The following is a 17,104-nucleotide window of genomic DNA, read 5'->3' as shown; positions in this document are numbered from 1 at the left end:
CCTAAAAATTCTAAACATTGGGTACGACCTCGTTTAAAATTCTAAGGATTGGAGTGTGCATGGCATTCTAATCCTCTATTTTTCCTATCCCTATGGTTTTAAAATCCTATGAACTGAATACGCCCTAAATCGATCACTAGCGTGCCAGTGCTCGCGATAATAAATACTCCCTCCAATTCTAAATTCTTGACTCAAATTTGTTCAAATATGGATATATTCATGCTTAAAAAACGTATCGATATATGTAATATTTCGACAATAATTTAGAATCGGAGGGAGTAGTACTCCACGTACAGTGATATACCCCAACATGGCAGGCTCTATAAATGGGATATAATCGTATTATTACTACATGCACACTTTTGTGTTTGGCTGAAGATGGGGGAAAAAAACGTACGCATGGAAAGCAATTTACTGGCTACTGGAGTAGCTTTTTCGCACGCACCATGCACCTAACGAGACACGACACGTGGCCCTTCTTCTGTGCATATATATACTTTTGTGTTTTTTATTTTATTTCCCTCGATCTACGGCCATCATTCCCGTGCGTTCTCTGGCATGCATGCGCATGGCCACCTGCATGCTACTAGTAGTAGGAACTTTTCTTCGCTTCGGTTTGATTGATCAACCCCAATCTGTCTGGTCTGGGCTACGAAAGTGTAAGTAAAAAGAGGCAGCTGCATGCTAGCTAGCTCAATTATCCTCGATTCTCGCGCCGGACAGTCGGCCGCGGGGAGACTTTTCCCGTCGACCGACGTTCGATCGTTGGCTTGCTTTGATCCAACTCCTCGTCGACGTGATATTCATTTGGCTATGTACTGTCGCACATGCAAAGAGAAAACGAGACTTTGATGCGTGACTACGTCTCGCAAAAGAGTACTATATGATCGATCATGTGTACTGTAGTGCAAGACCAAGTAGAAGTAGCCAAGTACTATACGGCTGATTAGCCAGCGTGAACTAGAGAAGAAGCCAATTGGCGTGTACACATATCATGCATGTGCTACTGTATATACGGTCACAGCCTCACATACGTATATAGCTTGGCATGCCCCGGCTTAAGCCTCGATCAATTTGTTGGCTTTTAGTAGCTCTCTCAACTTTAAACCGTCCAAGATACCCATTTAACCGATCAGCAAACGTTTTCACATGCATCCATAAGCCAAAGGAAGGAAATGATGAGGAGAACAATCAACTACTACGTCTGTTTCTTGTCGTTTTTAGTATAAATTTGAACTAAATCAGCGACAAAAATTTAGGACCGAGGGACTAGTTAATTGATGACAGCAAAGGAAGTGAGGAAGTCGAGACGTACGTAGCGTGCTGCATATAGATCACGGGTCCCATAGTTTTTTTCCTCTAGCTAGCCAGACAAGCTAGCCTTTTCCCCCTGCTGAATTCTCGTCCGTTCTTTACTTTTCTCTGGCATGAACACCAAAACAGCAAAACCGAACCTTTTGGGAAGTTGCTTATGACAAGAATATATCCCGGAAAAGGTCAAAAGGGGGCCACGCGTGTACGTGCACCTTTCCACGTCAAAGTTGTACAGCTACGTTACACTTCGGCAAAAAGAAGAGCCCCACAACTCTATGTCCAGACTCCCACGCTTTGAGAACTGGTATCCATGGATCGACATCGAGCACACTAATCGTACTTCTTTACCTGATGATGATGATCATCATCAATGTACTGCATTTATACATATACAAGGATCAATTTTGGCACTGAATGGATTTTTTTTTATCCACGCAAACGTAGAGCAGCTGATTCCGTGTTTCACTAATTAGCCGCCACTAACATCTAACAAAGTAACAATGTGAATTAATTTGTAGAGAAAGTGTACGCTTCAAAAATTGATTACCACTGATATGGAGCAAGTATATATATATACGTGCTAGTACCATGCAAAATAAAAAGAGGAGCTAGAGCTAGCACTGAGAAAAGCAGAAGATTCTTGCGATCACTAGCCATGATTTCTCCACTACCCAAAAGCATGCAAATTGATCGAGCAATGCTAGTAGACCATAGTACAACAACAAATTAATAACGATCGATCGGTGCCTGATTAACCATATATATGTATGTAGATAAATAAAAATAACTAGTAACAGCTGAAAACGACGGGAGTACATAGAGAGTTACTATATTCTATAGCTACCAGCGAATCATGCTAGTAGTAATTAACGGACCAAACCAGCAGCGGCAGTGACGCCGGCCACCAGCAGGACAATTGTCGCCGACACGGCCGCCGGAGCCGAAGAAGACGACGGCGGGGACCTGTAGTACCATGGGTACCACGGCAGGATGGGGTTGGGCGGCGGCGGCGCCGGCCCGCCATAGCCCCCTCCTCCACCGCCACCGCCACCGGCAGGGGGCTGGTAGAAGCCGGGAATGTAGCCGCCCCCGGCCGGCGGCGGGTAGCTCCAGTACGACGCCGGCGGCGCGTTCCCGGCAGCTGGCGGCGGGTAGACGGCAGACGGAGGCGGCGGGCAGTCGGCGGCGGCCGGCGCGGGCGGCGTGGGCGCCGCTGGGAGGCACGGGTAGGGGCAGTCTGCCTGGTAGGATGCGTCGCCGGCGCCGGAGACGGAGACGATGGTGGTGACGAGGAGCGTGGAGAAGACGAGGATTACCAGCAGCCTGTAGGTCGCCATGCCGCGTGGGGGATGCTGCTGGTCGGAGCTCTGGAAGACGTAGCGGAAGAGAGTGAGAGAGGGAGACAGATAGAGATGGGAGTGTAGTTTAGCTGGTTGGCTACTGTGGAGTAGAGGAGAAGAGAAGGTGGCGGAGACGTGAGGGGAAGGAGAAGAAGAAGAGGAAAGGTCTTGGGGTTTGGTGGATGGGTTATATAAGTTGGACAAGGAATGGAATGGAATGGAATTGGAGTGCTTTGTTAATTAATTGGAGTACGTACTAGTATAATTAAGTGTGTACTCACTACCTGCTTCATGCTGCTAATTAATTAGCCCTACTAATAATGCCGTTATGTTATATATGCCGAGGAGGATTCGCGTACGTACGTACGTTGGTAAAGCAGTAATCTGGCAGATCAGAAAATTCTTCTCCTTGATTGATCGATGGAGAGTCACAGGCCGGCATTGGCACCATTGACGACGTACTGTCACCATTTCTTCGTGTTTCATGCAAATGCTAGCTAGCACACACGTACGCTGTAGATATGGAGCGGTCGAGATCGATGGAGTTGCTTTCAGCGTGTCCATGGATCGATATCGTCGTTTTGTTAGCGTGATGATCGGATCTGTGTCTGTGTCTGTCACCGCCGCTTAATACACACATGTATCCATCCATCGATCCAAACATGTCCCTCTCGATCACCTTAATTCTTCCATCCACTGCATGCACTCGATCGATCGGTCCGTCGGTCGATTGATTGAGATCGCGCTTCATAACTTTATTGTGTACTTACAGAGTATCTGATGTACGCAATTTGTTCCCTTTAGACTGAGAGAGAGGAAATTGATCAAAGATTCGATCGACGATGCATGTGACGTCTGATTGATCAATCCGTTTTGATTCTTTCATCTTTTGGGAAGAAACCTTTTTCTTCTGCTTTCTGGTGGACTTTAAGCAGGGTGGTAGGCTGGTAGCTAATTAAGCTTTTGTACACGGTGCCACATAGTATAGGTATAGTACAGCTCCCTCCCTCACGTACTACTTCCTAGCTGGCGGCTACCAGGCCGCATGCGAACGAATCTTCCCGGAATACGTACACATGCATGCGTAGCTAGCGTAATGCGTTACCGTACATATGTACGTACATTCTCCCACTTGCATCGGAGCTAGCACTGTTAACTGCTCTAACATCACCTGCTCGATCGTGTACACATATACATTCTTCCCTCTGCTCTTATTTTTTGTTTAATCCTTTTTCCAAGATATACTTAATTGAGCGAGAAGAATGGGCATATATATATATATATATGCGCCCACACACACATGCGAGCAGAATGGGCACGATCGAAGAAGAGAAGAATCAGTCAGACATACAGTGTCAGAAGAGCATGTGTTCGGTGGGTATGTATGCGACTATGCGTGTGCGCGTGGAATGACTGATTGAATGAATAGCTAGCTATAATGGAGCCGAACGTTCCAATCTGCCGGCTGGCTGCTTGGGGCCTAGCCTGCTGCTCAAGGGACGGCGCGAGTTTAAGAAGAAAGATCCAAAAGGGCTGCTACATGACATGAATGCAATCACAAACTCGATCATGCATGCCGGGCTCGCACGACACGGCGTAGCTAGGTACATGACGAGCAAATTGAGGTGCAGGCAGGAAGGAAGATTCCCCGCGCGACCGGCCACTTTGCACCTGCTCTGTTTTGTTTGTTGCAATCGTGACCGGAATGATGTATGGTGTGGTACAGCGACTACAGGCTACAGAGTGAGGAAGGAAGGAAGATGACAAGCTCGAGGGTACTGCCATGACTGCTTCTTTCCTGCCTGACTGGCGCAGGTAGAGCCTGGGTATGTCACAACTAAGAAGGAAATGAATAGAGTTTATCTTTGGAATGGGAACGAGAAGCTTCTTCTCTACAGTCTCTCAACTCTGAACCAACCAACCACTCCCGTAGTCTGTAGCCTGTCGGTGCGGGGTGCCCTGCATTTTGTTTGACTGCTTCACTTCCGACCAACTGTTTCTTCCACGCACGAGCAGTTGCCGTAGAAACTTTGATTACGCAACGTCTGGTCAGAAACACGAGACCGGTAACTAAATTTGAACTCCAACAGTGTCTGTGTGTGTATTTCTTTCTTGTTTGCTTTTCCTATCAGGTAGTGGTTCCTTGGTAATTTGACTGGTCTGAGGATCTTCAGCAGTTGTAGGCTGGCTGCAACGTCTTTTGCAAACTAAACTAAGCAAGGCTTACTGACTGAACTCACTCCGGCTGCTACTACGTGCCCGAATCAGCCAGCCAGCCTCTCGTCATCATTGCTGCAAACCCTACTGCGATCAGTCCCATTGTGTCTCCACACTAACTGAACTCAATTGAAACAAACGAGAAGTGGTTTCACAGCTATGCATGCATGTGCGGTGTGCCCAAGCGCTATGGAACTAACTCAATTTTACTGGGGTACCTACACATCCATTCCTCCGTCTTTTCTTTTCTACTCATGCGTGCATATAGCTTTGTTTGGTGCTCCTACTTGTTTAGTGCCAGAAAGCAGAAAGCATTGCCCTCCGTTGGGGAGGCCACAGAATGCATGCATATTGGTCGATGGAAAAGTAGCACACCAAGGAAAATGTACGATCTTAGTTATGATATTTTTTTGGGTTCAGAAATGACGTGAACAAAGAGTAGAACAATTAAGTGCCAGATCGAATCGATCTTCAATCAAATTCCCATGTTTAATTGCACTGTTACCATCTTTTCGAAAAGAAAGAATGCAGACCTTTTCTGAACGAATTTTTTATTCTTCGTGTCTAGTTTGATTCATGGCCGTGGGTGGGTCCTACCCTGGTCCCGCTTGGCCATGCTAGCAAGGGCATAGCATCCAACATTGAGATGCGAAGCTTCAAAGTTTAACGGCCTTGTCGCATGTGTTAAGCAGAATTGTTAGATTCCTGAAATAGTTTCACATTCTGCCTTTAGGTTATTTTTGTTGTTTTCGATGACTAAAACTTGTGCTGCTTATCGCCTGCCATTTCCCTGGTTACGACGATCTTCCTAGTTACAACTCTTGAATGGGAAAAATGTGTTTCAGAATATTTTCCAGTTATAATGAGCTGAGTCTATACTACTAATATATGAGGAAAACATTCGAAGGAAGCCTGGCTACTCTCACTCCACTACATAAATGCAGGCCTCGGTCCTCTCACGTTCGAAGGAAGCCTGGCTAGTCTTACTCCACTACATAAATGCAGGCCTCGGTCCTCTCACGTTCGAAGGAAGCCTGGCAGGCCTCGGTCCTCTCGAGTAATCATCTCACTCTAATCGTGATGTACTGATGCACGTACAACCATGGTTCCTTCTCTCTGTGTTGTACTATCTCTGTTGTTGGTGATCCAACAATCATCGGTCAGCTTGGGCGACGACCCTCACATCATCAGTGTCATCTTCTCGAGCACTTTGTTATAATTTGTGCACTAGTGGGCCAAGGCCCAAGCCCAAATCCTAATTAATTAACTCCTAGAAAATTTCAAAAGCCATATATTGAAGTGGGATGAGCCGAAGAGAATAGTCCCACCTTACTAATTCTGAGCAAAATTTCGAAGGGAAGGTGTTTGTTTTTGTCGCACTTAAGATAGTAGTATAACAACTAATTGAAAATTTCCACTCGGCAAGAAATAATTCTGAGCAAGTTGTTGCTTCATGATGACTGAAACTCGCCCGCCATTTCCACAGTTACGACAATCTTCCTAGTTACAATTCTTGTAGGAGGAAAATGTGTTTGAGAATATTTTCTAGTTATAATGAGCTGAGTCTATACTAACATACGAGGAAAATGTGTTTAAGAATACTTTCCAGTTATAATGAGCTGAGTCTATGCTAATAAGAAGCCTGGCTACTCTCACTCGGCCAGTATATATATAAATGCAAGCCTAGCTCGGTCCTCTCCAGCAACCATCTCACTCTAATTGCCACGTACTGACGCACGTACATCATCGACGACGATGGTTACTGCCGTGTATGTTGTATTGTTATTGTCGGTGATCCAACAACCATCGGTCAGCTTGGACGCCGACCCTCTGGATCCGACCAAGTAAGTTTTCTTCTCACCGTAAACTGCTGCTAGGCACGATGTGTGTGAGAGTTTTCTTCTTGCATTGGTTAATTATTGCTTATGTTCCGTTGATTCACGCATGCAGGACATGCACATTCCACACGGCATCATCAATGTCAACTTCTCGAGCACACTTGTCATCGGGCAAGACTACCTGGCGTTTCTCGCACACGTTCAGCAGCTGGTGACTGTCAACAGCCACAACGCTGCCTACCACGTGCTCGTGCTTTCACCCCAGACGCGGGGCATGAAGCCATACTGGTGGCTCATGCTCGACATCTCGGGACGCGGGCAGGACAAGACGATGGTGGTTGTGCGGCAGGATAACTTGTACGACATGTGCTCGGAGAAAATCAAATGGTTGGCCCGTTCAGAATCTGTGAATAAATCTCATGCATATGATATATACATATGAAAATCAAACGGTAAGTTGTTGGACATAATGACAGTTTTGGATAGTCACCTTAAATATGGGTAAACTGTTGGAGATGCTTTTATCAGAGGTACAATTACTTTGAGGTGGGGGTGGGAGGGAGGGAGGGGGGGGGGCACCGGCCCCCAAGCTCATTAAGATTTTATAAAACCCTTCTACATGTGTTCCTTGTCCAAGTTAGCTCCTAATCAAACCACATAACTGTAACTCTCACATTTGTTATACTTTGTGCACTAGTGGGCCAATGCCCAAGCCCAAATCCTAATTAACTCCTGGAAAATTTCAAAAGCCATATATTGAAGTGGGATGAGCAAGTGAGAATAGTCCCATCTTGCTAGTGGTGGGAGTGGCAGACCAATATATAAGAAATGTTGGTGTTTCATCCATTAGCAAGAAAATAAAGGGATATTCTCGCGAGCTCAGGACAAGCCAATCGTTGATCTCCTGGCGCAAGCCTTCTGTTGTCCTTTAGCAACAGGTCGTCCAACGACGCTACTCAGGCAGTTGCCGCGGCTGCAACAGCAGCTGGAGTCAACATCGATGATGTTGGTCTCATCGTCGACTGCAACAGACATGTCAACGAGGAGAAGTGCTATCACATATTATTCATGTTGTTGAATTAGACTTGTTCTATCCCTGTGTGTTGCTATTTAGCATGTCTAGTTTGCATGATGATATAGTATGTTACAATTTTTTTCCTGGATTAAACATTTAATGAAAATGCCTAATTATTCAGCGACATTTGCCCTCCAAATTATCGGCCCAAGCTCCGCCACTCAATCTTGTCTTCAGAATACTGAATGGCTATTCTCTGTCTCTCAAGTTGATCTGAAGTTCTGAACCACGTACTCCTCGTGCCTGCACTTTTAATCTTCATTCGTTCCCCTGGTCCGATCTTCAGAGACCGATCTCTGTAGAGTACTTGCAGTTTTTTTTAGAGCAACGATCTGACTTTATTGATTCAAGAGACAAAGTACAAAAAATCGATACACGGAGTAACACAGATAACAGAGATACTCGAGAAAACTAAAAACTTCTCATCGACAGAGTACTTGTAGATGGATTGCAGGCTGTAGCTGCGTGCTCAAGAAATCAAGCAAGCTTTGGGCCCCCACCCACACGAAGAAATGAGCAAGGAAGGGATGTTGGTCGCTGGGCCATCTGATCATGCCAATTCATTCTTCCTTTTAATTTGGACGTGCCCACAGATTTAACAAGATGCTTCGTTGATTCGGTCGCCGTCCCGATGCTTCGCCGAGCGCAAAGCGCATCGGCTTCTATCTTTTTCTCTTCCTATCTTTCCAGTAGAAGCTAGCCACATATCATGGCAGCCGGGCCACAGCAAGTCAGCAAGGTTAAGTTACTCCCCTTAATTCCCTTGTGACCAACTGACCATACCATCTATATTCTCTCGGTTACCTTTTGTTCACTCCCAAAGATCTGCAAGGACGTATCGAAACAAACGAATTGGTTACAGCCATGCATATATGTGGCCCAACGTTAGCTATGGAACTAACCGATCGAATTGGGGAGTACCTATACCTAACATCCTTTTCTAGTTTCTTCTGTGCTTGCTTAATTGCTTTGTCTGGTGCTCCTACCTGTTTGGTGCTATAAAGCATGCTCTGCCTTTGCCTTCCTTGCATATGATGAATCTGTGCCCACGGGCAAGGGCCACCCAGCAAAGGCGCGCAAGGCAACAAATTAAACAGAACCCTCCGTAACACGTAATTCCTCCGTTTCATAATTCTTGTCGAAATATTACATGTATCTAAACGCTTTTGAGGAATAGATACGTTCATTTTTGGACAACTTTGAGACAAGAAATTATATGTAACGAGGGAGTACGTACGATTTCTTCTCTTCTCTTCTGTTCTCACTTGATCCAATTGAGGTGCCACGACATGGAATCAGAATGCAGCACATGGGTTGAGGTCAAAAGGACACAAACGCGCCAAAAGTGTCAAGCAGATTAAAACGCTCCGTGCATTTCAAAATGCTACGTATGCATTTTTGTATTGCAAAGAAGAGGAGTAGAAGAACAAGTGGGGACGACACGGAATTAAGCTTGACTTGCTCGTTCGGCGGCACCTTTTTCATTGACTAGAATTATTCAGCCAGTCCCATCTGCCTCACCTTTTATCCTCGCCACGTGTTCACGCCTACGTGTCACACCATACACTCCTACGTACTACTGGAAAATCATGCAATGAAGTTTGACGTATATATATACCCCAATCTCCAAAGTCCAAAACGTGTATTACGTTGTGCAACTAGCATGCGTACGTGTTCTGTCTAATTTGGGTGTATATGATGATGATGATCGATATATATCATCTGCATTTGCACACGTTAACTTAATGCAAAACAGCAACGTCAAACGTGTGATGGCCGATCGACAGCGACGGCGCAGCCACCGCTCCATGGACGGCGACACGTTTGCCATTTAATCTGCCTCGACGCACGTATGGCATATACTATCTCCTTTGAAATATTACATGTATCTAAACGTGTTTTAGAAATAAATACGACCATTTTTTAACAAATTTGAGATAAGAATTATGAAACGGAGAGAGTACAGCCAATTAATCTGTTCAACCTCCTGGCTGCGAATACGATACTTATCCATGGATCGATAACCGGATGTGCCACTTCACTTAAGCTAAGAGCAAGACATAAACGTATGGACAACACGACGCATCTGATGAAAATATGCGTATGCAACAGGCTGACTAATAGTGGTTAGTTAATCAAGAGACCTACTAAAGGCTAAAGCAGCGATCGAGGTTAGGTTGCATACTGTACATCCTTGAGAAGAAAAGGCAATACAAAAGAGCAGCAAAATGCACCATGGTGAGACCAAAGGGAACTGAGGCATGGAAACATGTAAACTGGAGTCTGATTAATCAGAGACATACCATATGTATGTATAATAGTCTGATGAACAATTTTCTTCTTCTTCCTATGACCAAAGTAAATTAAAGACAACTTACTTACACGACAAGACATGATTAAATTCGCCACATGAACATGAACAGCACGAATTAATAGACTCCCTCAAAAAATAGTGAAAGATAATTATTCTTACCCGACGCTTTACTTGTCTAAAACTTTATTATGAACACACAGGAATGAAGGGAATTAACCGAGACGCCCATGCACACCCGCTGGGCTTGAATTTTACCGGTTTCGCCATGGCTCCATCAATCGGTGCAGCAGCTAGCTCGCTCCCGGCCGGCCAATTAACACGAGGTTCGTCGATCGGTCGATGGATCACGAAGCCAGCAGCAGGACTCCGGCCATGGCCGCCAAAGCCGCCGCGCGCCATGAGAGGCGGCCGCGTGATCCAGGTGCGTCGTTGGGGCGGAAGCCAGGGTCCTGCGGGTAGAGCGTGCCCGGCGGGGTGAGGTACGACGGCATGTTGGGCGGCGAGAACCACCCCCCGGACGGCGTCGGATTATACCCGCCGCCGCCGCTGGGGCTCGGGTTGTACCCTCCGCTAGGGGTGGTCGGCGTGGGCTCGTACCCTCCGCCGTAGGGAGGCGGGGGGCAGTTGGCGGTGGGCGTCGGCGGCGGGTACTCGATTGGCGCCGGCGGGGGGGAGTAGACCGGCGCCGGGGGCGGGGGCGAGTAGACGGGTGGCGGCGGGTAGTAGACCGGCTCCGGCACCGGCGGCGGCGGGCTGGAGTATGTGCACGGGATGCCGCACGGGTTCCCGCACCCTCCCGTGCACTTCTCGCCGCCGTCGTCCCCCATGGCCGCCACCGCGAAGAAGAAGAAGAAGAAGACGACGAGCTGCTGCTGCTGCACCCGCCGCGCCATGGCGGCCGGCAATTAGAGCTTAATTCCTCGCGCACAAAGGCAAGGCGAGAAAAAGGCAGAGCCTTTTCTCGCAGCTGCGTGCTCTGTTATGGGGAATTGGGGGCTCTGTAGACTCTGAGTCTTCTTCTTCTTCCTCTGCTCTCCTTTTTTTCGCTGCTTGGGTTTTTGGAGGAGTGGTGGTTATAGCTGCGGTCGGCAGGCAGGCTTGCTCTTTCGCTTTAGCTTTTGGGAGTGGAGGTCGTCGTCGTCGTCCCTTGGCCTTCTCCTTTCTATGCGTGAGTGTTTTCTATGCATCATACTAATATTGTTCCGGTAGACTAAGTTAAGCTAAGCATGATGCATTATTATTATACGGCTAATCATACTGGATGGACCAATGTTTGTGCCCTTTGGAAAGAAAGGTGACGTGATTTAAACGGCTCCATTCTGTCTTTCTTTCCTGTCTCTGATCATCGATCTCACTCTATCCTATCACGCCACTACACATTTAATTTCTTTGCATCTCTAGTCGACTGCGGAAAGCGACTTGGGATTTCCATTTCTTTTCTTCTGGTATGTGGCCGCATCTGTCCTTGGGATTTGTTTTCAGGTTCAGAATTTAACAAGTGTCAGATGATGCTACTACCATGGTGCTACTTTGTTTATGTTACCAGTAGTATATGTTACATTTCTTGTGCCGGGATTATTAAAAGCTTATGTCGGCAATTAGTGGTGCTTCTGAACGTTGGAGGGAGAGGCGCCTGCTAGTATTAATCATCATCATCATCATCATCATCATCTTGTGCTGTTGTTTTCCTTGTTTGCTTTGGGTGACAGCGAGAGAATTGGATCAGGCCCTGACGCTTCAGTGATGCCCGTTCTGAAAACGCTCCCACGTCAAGGGCCGTCGACAAATGGCAACCAACCCACTAGCGGCGAGTTACTATCTGTCGAAACAAAAGTAAATAAAAACTCTAGTATTGCTTAGTCGACGTCTCCCGTAATGAGCTCTTAATTTGCTTTCATGACAGACTAGTAACTGTATGCTGAGTACTAATATTGTAGTGTATTTTCGTAAAAGTATTTTCAGAGAAGAGCATTGAATTTGGGGGTCTTTTTCTTCACATAACTGATGCATGGTTGCATACATAGTCACACGGAGCCATTGAGAAACAAAGAATGCATAAACCAAAAATTATTAAAATCAATAACTTCCTCTTTTTTTAGATGAAAAGCCAAAGAACTTTCCATTGCTCTATAATGAACAGCTGCGAGGACTGATTTCTTCAGAGCAGGAATTTTCCCCTTCATGCTAGCTACATATTTTTTTTCCCAGCTGAACCGTGAAAGCAAATGAACTCTGCAAAGAACTGCCAGGGTTCATCACATACATAAGCGCCAATCACTCAGACTCGAGCAACAATTCCAGCGTTGCCCCCAAAAGTTGACAAGGCTCAAGCAGCTGGTATGTTTTTTATTGTTGCCATGTCTGACTGACAGTATCAGATGCCAAGGTCAAAAAAAGCCTAGACCTGGAGTACATTGCCATGTTAGTAAACAAAGGAGCTGAGCTGATTAAATAAGGAGAAACCCAATTCGTAGATTCTTCAGAGCTGGAGTACATATGAAAACGAAGGCTAATTGCAATACATCAATAAGTTTGCAGCAGCAGCAGCACACAAGCCGCAGGATGTGCAGATGACTTCATTCGGAACCTCGACTCAGGAATCAGCATCTACATCTACTGGTCTACAGCATCGGGCTCGAGCCGGAAGGAATCACTGCAGAGGCACCAAGAAAGCAGAGCACAGGGCGACCACCGTTACCCAAGCCGCCGCCGCCGCCATGGCTGTCGTCCCACGGCAGGCCGCCGCGGCAGCAAGGAATCCCGGGTCCTGCGGGAACTGGGCGGCCCTCGGCGGTGCCGGCGCCCAGGGGAACGGCGCCGTCGACGACGGCGTCGCCGGCCGCGGCGGGCAGAACGGGAACGGCGAGGTCGGCGGCGCCAGGAAAGGGAACGACGCGCCGCCATCGCTGTCGTCGGCCAGCGCGCCGGCGGCCGACCACCACAGCCACACGGCGGCTGCGGCGAGTAGCAAGGCCGACCGCAGCGACGGCATCTTCCTCCTCGCAAGCTCGCCGCTTCTTCTTCTCCTTGAGAATCCTTTTGTGGGTGAGGCAGAGGCTCCCTGCTGTAGACTGTATGTGTTGAATGGTTGATAAGTAGCGGGGCGACAGAGACGGCTGCTGAGGTAAACCAAAATCATCGGACGATAATTACAGCTACAGGAGCCAGACAACGACATTAATGGGGAGCTTGGGGAGTCCTGTAATTTCCCGATTAAGCTCCGATTTAGGGTGAGCCGTTGCGATCGAGCTGGGGAGCGTGCGTCGGTGGGCGCGTCTTCTCACATACAGAGAACTCTCTCTCAGGTGAAAATGACGACGAGACCTTTCGCCCCGGTGCAAGGACGACAGCCACAGGCAACGACATCCGCGGAGAATTGGGGATCATCAGGGTGATGTATAAATTTTTGACTGGACTGTGCTTGAGACAGTTCGTTAATCCGTCAGTTGAGCTTCAGAATTGACGATATTCTGCAAACGAAAGCAGCAAAATGTTGGTACAGATCACTTGACAGGTGAAGGGAGTAGACAAGGCGACATGGTGCAATAAACAAACTCCCAATCAGTCATGTGTGCGAGATGCTGTCAGTTACAGAGGAAATTGCTGTTGCCTTTTGGCTTCACTTCACTGCTGATCCTTGAAGGAAAGTCCCTTTTCCAATCATGCCACCCAGGAATTGGATCCTCCTGCCTGCCTACCTGAAACCATTTTTTTTTGTGCACGGGGCAAGAAATCAGGATCCAGAATCGGTTAGTTGTGATGTCAGGAACATTGATCTGATCCTACTGGGAGAATTAAACAAAAGGAAAATGCAGACCTTAAGGAGTTTGTAGCATTTGCAAAATGGTGTGCTACAATGGAGAGCAGGGCTAGGTAGGAATAGGATGGGGACTGCCCACCGATTCTGACGACTGTTTTGGAGCAGATAGAAAGAGAGTGGATGGAGGGCACTTGATAGTGATAATGCAAGGCAGGCTAGGAAAGAAAGAGAGAAAGCCAAGTGGGCAACAACCTCTTCCACTGGAAGGCATCTCAAGGCAGGCAGCAGCACAAGCATTTTTCTGGTGACCCTATCCTGGCTCATCCTTCCTGCCTGCCTCTCCAAGGATAGACCACAGCTTGCAGCGTGTGGGTGTCCCCTTATCTTTCCTCATGGACAATATCCTTTTTATTTTCATTTTTGCATAAACAGATTTTTATTCCTTTTTCTTTTTCTCTGTTCAGTACTTCTGAATTGTGGTTTCCAATTAGTAGATGCATTGAGTCGATTGATGTAAACATGTAAACAAAAAGCTATGTCTCTTTCTGTTTTTTGTATGTTCAAAGTCACACTAATCTTCTGTTTGTAACAACCTGATTGACATGAAACAGACAGTAAGAAAACCCGGAGGTGACTGCATCACTGGACGGATATTTCAGTCAGGCCACACACCATCAGGCATCAGTCAAAAGGAGATTCAGTTTGATGCAATTGGGTGTCTACCGGCGGTCTATTCTTTCCTGAAGTAGTTACTGCTTCCTAGTACACTGCTACTGGTTTACATCACCGAGGATGCAGATATATTGTTTTCCTTGCACAGCAACTTCCTACGCACGCAATATTCCTCCTTCACCAACTCTGACATTTCAGAGGAGTTTCTGATTCTCTCTTTTTTCCACAGGATGGATGTTTCAGTTGTTCATAGTGCGGTGGTTGTTGTCGGTTCTGACGTCACGTCGAAGAAAAGAGATGGATCATCGACATCGAGTGTTGCAAATTTTCCGTAGGAAGGAATTTTCTGTTAGTTATTGTTGTTCTGAAGAAATCGACACTTGATTTCACTGGGAACAGAGTGGTTCTGTTCAGGCTGGCGTGTAGCTCTGCAGAGAAGGAGGAATTCCTGCACACGGACTGATCGATGCTAATAACTTTGACGACACAGAGATTGACAAAGCTTCCTTTGAAGTTGATGGATTATCCAGTGAGAGGACACGGTCAACGGGTTAGGTTATCGGTCATCACGGTTTTCTTTTATCTTTTCTTCCAAGGATCGATTAAACACCACACCGGCCACCAGCCCATTGTTGGATCTCAAGTTAATGGGCCTGGCCCATCGTTTGATCCATCATCCGTTTTTTTTTATCTGAGGGAGATGAAGGTTTAGAGGTGGCCGCCTGCCTGATGGATAGTTGGGGCGGGGAAAATTGTGTTAATGGGCTGGCGAACTAGATCTTGGTTCATGGGCTTCAGAGTTAGGTTCTCTGGTATGGAATCGTGGGCTCTTGTCTTCAGAGTTAGTTCCGCAGAAGGCGGGCCAGACCAATTGGTCTCCGTACATGGTCAGTTTTGCCATTCCCATTTTTTTCTTGCCGAATATTTTGCCTAAGGTTGGTTTGAGCTAGACCCAAATTCAAATTCAAGTACTACCTCAAAATTCATTCCTTTCTTCTAACCACGGAAGCGACTGAAAAAAAGTTCTGTAAAAGCTCTAGTGTAAGTCAAGCCAAGTCAAACATGACAACATGACAGCCACGTGGCTTCCCACCGTTGGCCAGTCCCCGACACGATTGCCTCTGGCCCACGTGAGAAAGAGACCGACTTGACCGACCGCCCCTGCGTCTGCTACCGCGGGTCTCCGGCGGGCGACGACCTGTCAGTCGCCGTCGTCCCCCCTGCTGCTGCCTTGCCCGGTCAATCCGAATTTTCTTGCACGGCCAATTAAGCAGTAAGCACCCCTTTTCGTACACACAGTACGCAAATATAAGCCGCAGCTAATTTCGCCATCTTTTTCGTAAGCCTCTGTTCGTGCGTGTGGTTGGATCGCTCCTGTCTCGTCTCTCCAAAATTCTCCAGTCCGTCATTTATTTCCATGGCTTGTAAGCTAAGCTAGATTAGCTGATATACTCTGCTTTTTCTACGGCGAGCCCTGCACTTGACTTCACGTTGGCATTAGCTCGAGCAAAGTGTGTGCATGGCGCGGCTCCTCCTCTGCTCCTTCGTCTCCCTCCACGCCGGCAGCGGAGCGGCGGCGGCGCCCCTGGTGCAGGTCGTGCTGGTCGCGCTCGTGGTGGCGGCGGCGGTCGTGTCGCTCTGCACCAGCCGCGCGCACGCCAAGCGGTGGAGGCGGACGACGACGGAGGCGCCGCTCTCGAAGCCGGCTGAGGACGACTGCGGCTGCGAAATTGAGGCTGGGAGAAGCGGGCGGAAGCAGCGGCTGGGCGCTAGCCTGAGCGGGATCGGCGGCAGGGCGGCGGCGGCGGCGGTGGCGAAGATGGCGTCGTGGAGGAAGAAGGACGACTGCAGGCAGTCTCCCGCCGGCAGCGAGGAAGAAGACGGCGACGACGAGAATGAGGTGGAGGCAGCGGTGTGGAGGAAGGGCATCATCATGGGGGACAAGTGCCGCCCGCTCCAGTTCTCCGGCCACATCGCCTTCGACTCCCACGGCAACCCGCTGAAGGTTGCCGGCGACAGCCGCGCCAAGAATTAGCTCGCGCGATCATCATCGATCGTCGTATACAGATTCGGTTGGATCGTACGTCTCAGGGTGTTGTGTGTAACCGTGTATGATCGACTCCGTCCTCACTGCTGTGTGTGTGCTTGCTGATCACGTGTCGATTTTTGCTCACTAGATGTGTCAAGGTAGTGAGATCATTGTCTGTTCTGCTACAGAGAAGGGAGCATATATTGACCATCTTTTTTCCACTTGTTCTATGGCACGTACGTTATCTTTGGAACATTTGTATAGTGTGCTTTTGGTTTCTCTCATACGGAGTATATCTTTGTTCGATTCAGGACCTATTTGATAGTTAGGTTCTGCACTTTAACAAAAAACAGAGAAATTTGGGTGCAAGCAGCTGGTATTGCGGCTATTTGAACCGTGTGGAATACTCGCAATATTTGCTTGTTTCCGTAGCAAAATGGCCGAATGATCTCACTTATGTTAGTCACACCATCTGTTCGACTGTTGATCACTGGTCTGGTTTGCAGAAAACCGTCGCGCAGGAGGTTCTTCTTTCGAAGGTGTTC

The 17,104-nt window shown here is 47.6% G+C and overlaps 4 protein-coding genes and 1 long non-coding RNA gene across 6 annotated transcripts; 2 read left to right on the top strand and 3 right to left on the bottom strand.

Moving 5' to 3' along the window:
• Positions 1 to 1,840: 1,840 nt before the first annotated feature.
• On the bottom strand, positions 1,841 to 2,838 carry LOC100832437 (postacrosomal sheath WW domain-binding protein). Its single transcript, XM_003566327.4, has one exon. It carries the CDS (start codon positions 2,649 to 2,651, stop codon positions 2,181 to 2,183), a length of 471 nt encoding a protein of 156 aa, XP_003566375.1. The 5' UTR covers positions 2,652 to 2,838; the 3' UTR covers positions 1,841 to 2,180.
• A 3,977-nt stretch (positions 2,839 to 6,815) lies between these two features.
• On the top strand, positions 6,816 to 7,792 carry LOC112271152. Its single transcript, XM_024460206.1, has 2 exons — positions 6,816 to 7,096; positions 7,648 to 7,792. Exons 1-2 carry the CDS (start codon positions 6,816 to 6,818, stop codon positions 7,790 to 7,792), a joined length of 426 nt encoding a protein of 141 aa, XP_024315974.1.
• A 305-nt stretch (positions 7,793 to 8,097) lies between these two features.
• Positions 8,098 to 9,323, bottom strand: LOC112270889. Its single transcript, XR_002963475.1, has 2 exons — positions 8,712 to 9,323; positions 8,098 to 8,609 (listed from the first exon to the last, which is right to left on the bottom strand). It is a non-coding gene; the product is annotated as an uncharacterized LOC112270889 (long non-coding RNA).
• Positions 9,324 to 10,046: 723 nt separating this feature from the next.
• On the bottom strand, positions 10,047 to 11,300 carry LOC100836628 (extensin). The gene has a single exon (XM_010232065.3). The coding sequence runs from the start codon at positions 10,989 to 10,991 to the stop codon at positions 10,443 to 10,445; it is 549 nt and encodes a 182-aa protein (XP_010230367.1). The 5' UTR covers positions 10,992 to 11,300; the 3' UTR covers positions 10,047 to 10,442.
• A 2,764-nt stretch (positions 11,301 to 14,064) lies between these two features.
• On the top strand, positions 14,065 to 16,818 carry LOC104582460. Of its 2 annotated transcripts, none has more exons than XM_010232063.3 (2): positions 14,065 to 14,603; positions 14,760 to 16,818. In XM_010232063.3, the coding sequence occupies exon 2, from the start codon at positions 16,050 to 16,052 to the stop codon at positions 16,563 to 16,565; it is 516 nt and encodes a 171-aa protein (XP_010230365.1). In that variant the 5' UTR covers positions 14,065 to 14,603; positions 14,760 to 16,049; the 3' UTR covers positions 16,566 to 16,818. The 2 variants fall into 2 exon arrangements, with proteins under 2 accessions (XP_010230365.1, XP_024315207.1); XM_024459439.1 differs by having other exon boundaries at positions 14,066 to 14,226; positions 14,470 to 16,818.
• Positions 16,819 to 17,104: the final 286 nt, after the last annotated feature.

Source organism: Brachypodium distachyon, chromosome 2, assembly GCF_000005505.3.
Source record: "Brachypodium distachyon strain Bd21 chromosome 2, Brachypodium_distachyon_v3.0, whole genome shotgun sequence".
In the NCBI taxonomy this organism is placed as follows: domain Eukaryota; kingdom Viridiplantae; phylum Streptophyta; class Magnoliopsida; order Poales; family Poaceae; genus Brachypodium; species Brachypodium distachyon.
This window is presented reverse-complemented; position numbering and strand designations above follow the sequence as displayed.

What these genes read in the sequence shown, in the direction of transcription:
- LOC100836628 (XM_010232065.3), bottom strand. Translation starts at nt 10,991, where the DNA reads ATGGCGCGGCGGGTGCAGCAGCAGCAGCTCGTCGTCTTCTTCTTCTTC.
- LOC100832437 (XM_003566327.4), bottom strand. Translation starts at nt 2,651, where the DNA reads ATGGCGACCTACAGGCTGCTGGTAATCCTCGTCTTCTCCACGCTCCTC.
- LOC112271152 (XM_024460206.1), top strand. Translation starts at nt 6,816, where the DNA reads ATGCAGGACATGCACATTCCACACGGCATCATCAATGTCAACTTCTCG. An exon ending in TGCTCGGAGAAAATCAAATG is followed by an intron (nt 7,097 to 7,647) that starts GTTGGCCCGTTC and finishes CTTTAGCAACAG; the next exon opens with GTCGTCCAACGACGCTACTC.
- LOC104582460 (XM_010232063.3), top strand. Translation starts at nt 16,050, where the DNA reads ATGGCGCGGCTCCTCCTCTGCTCCTTCGTCTCCCTCCACGCCGGCAGC.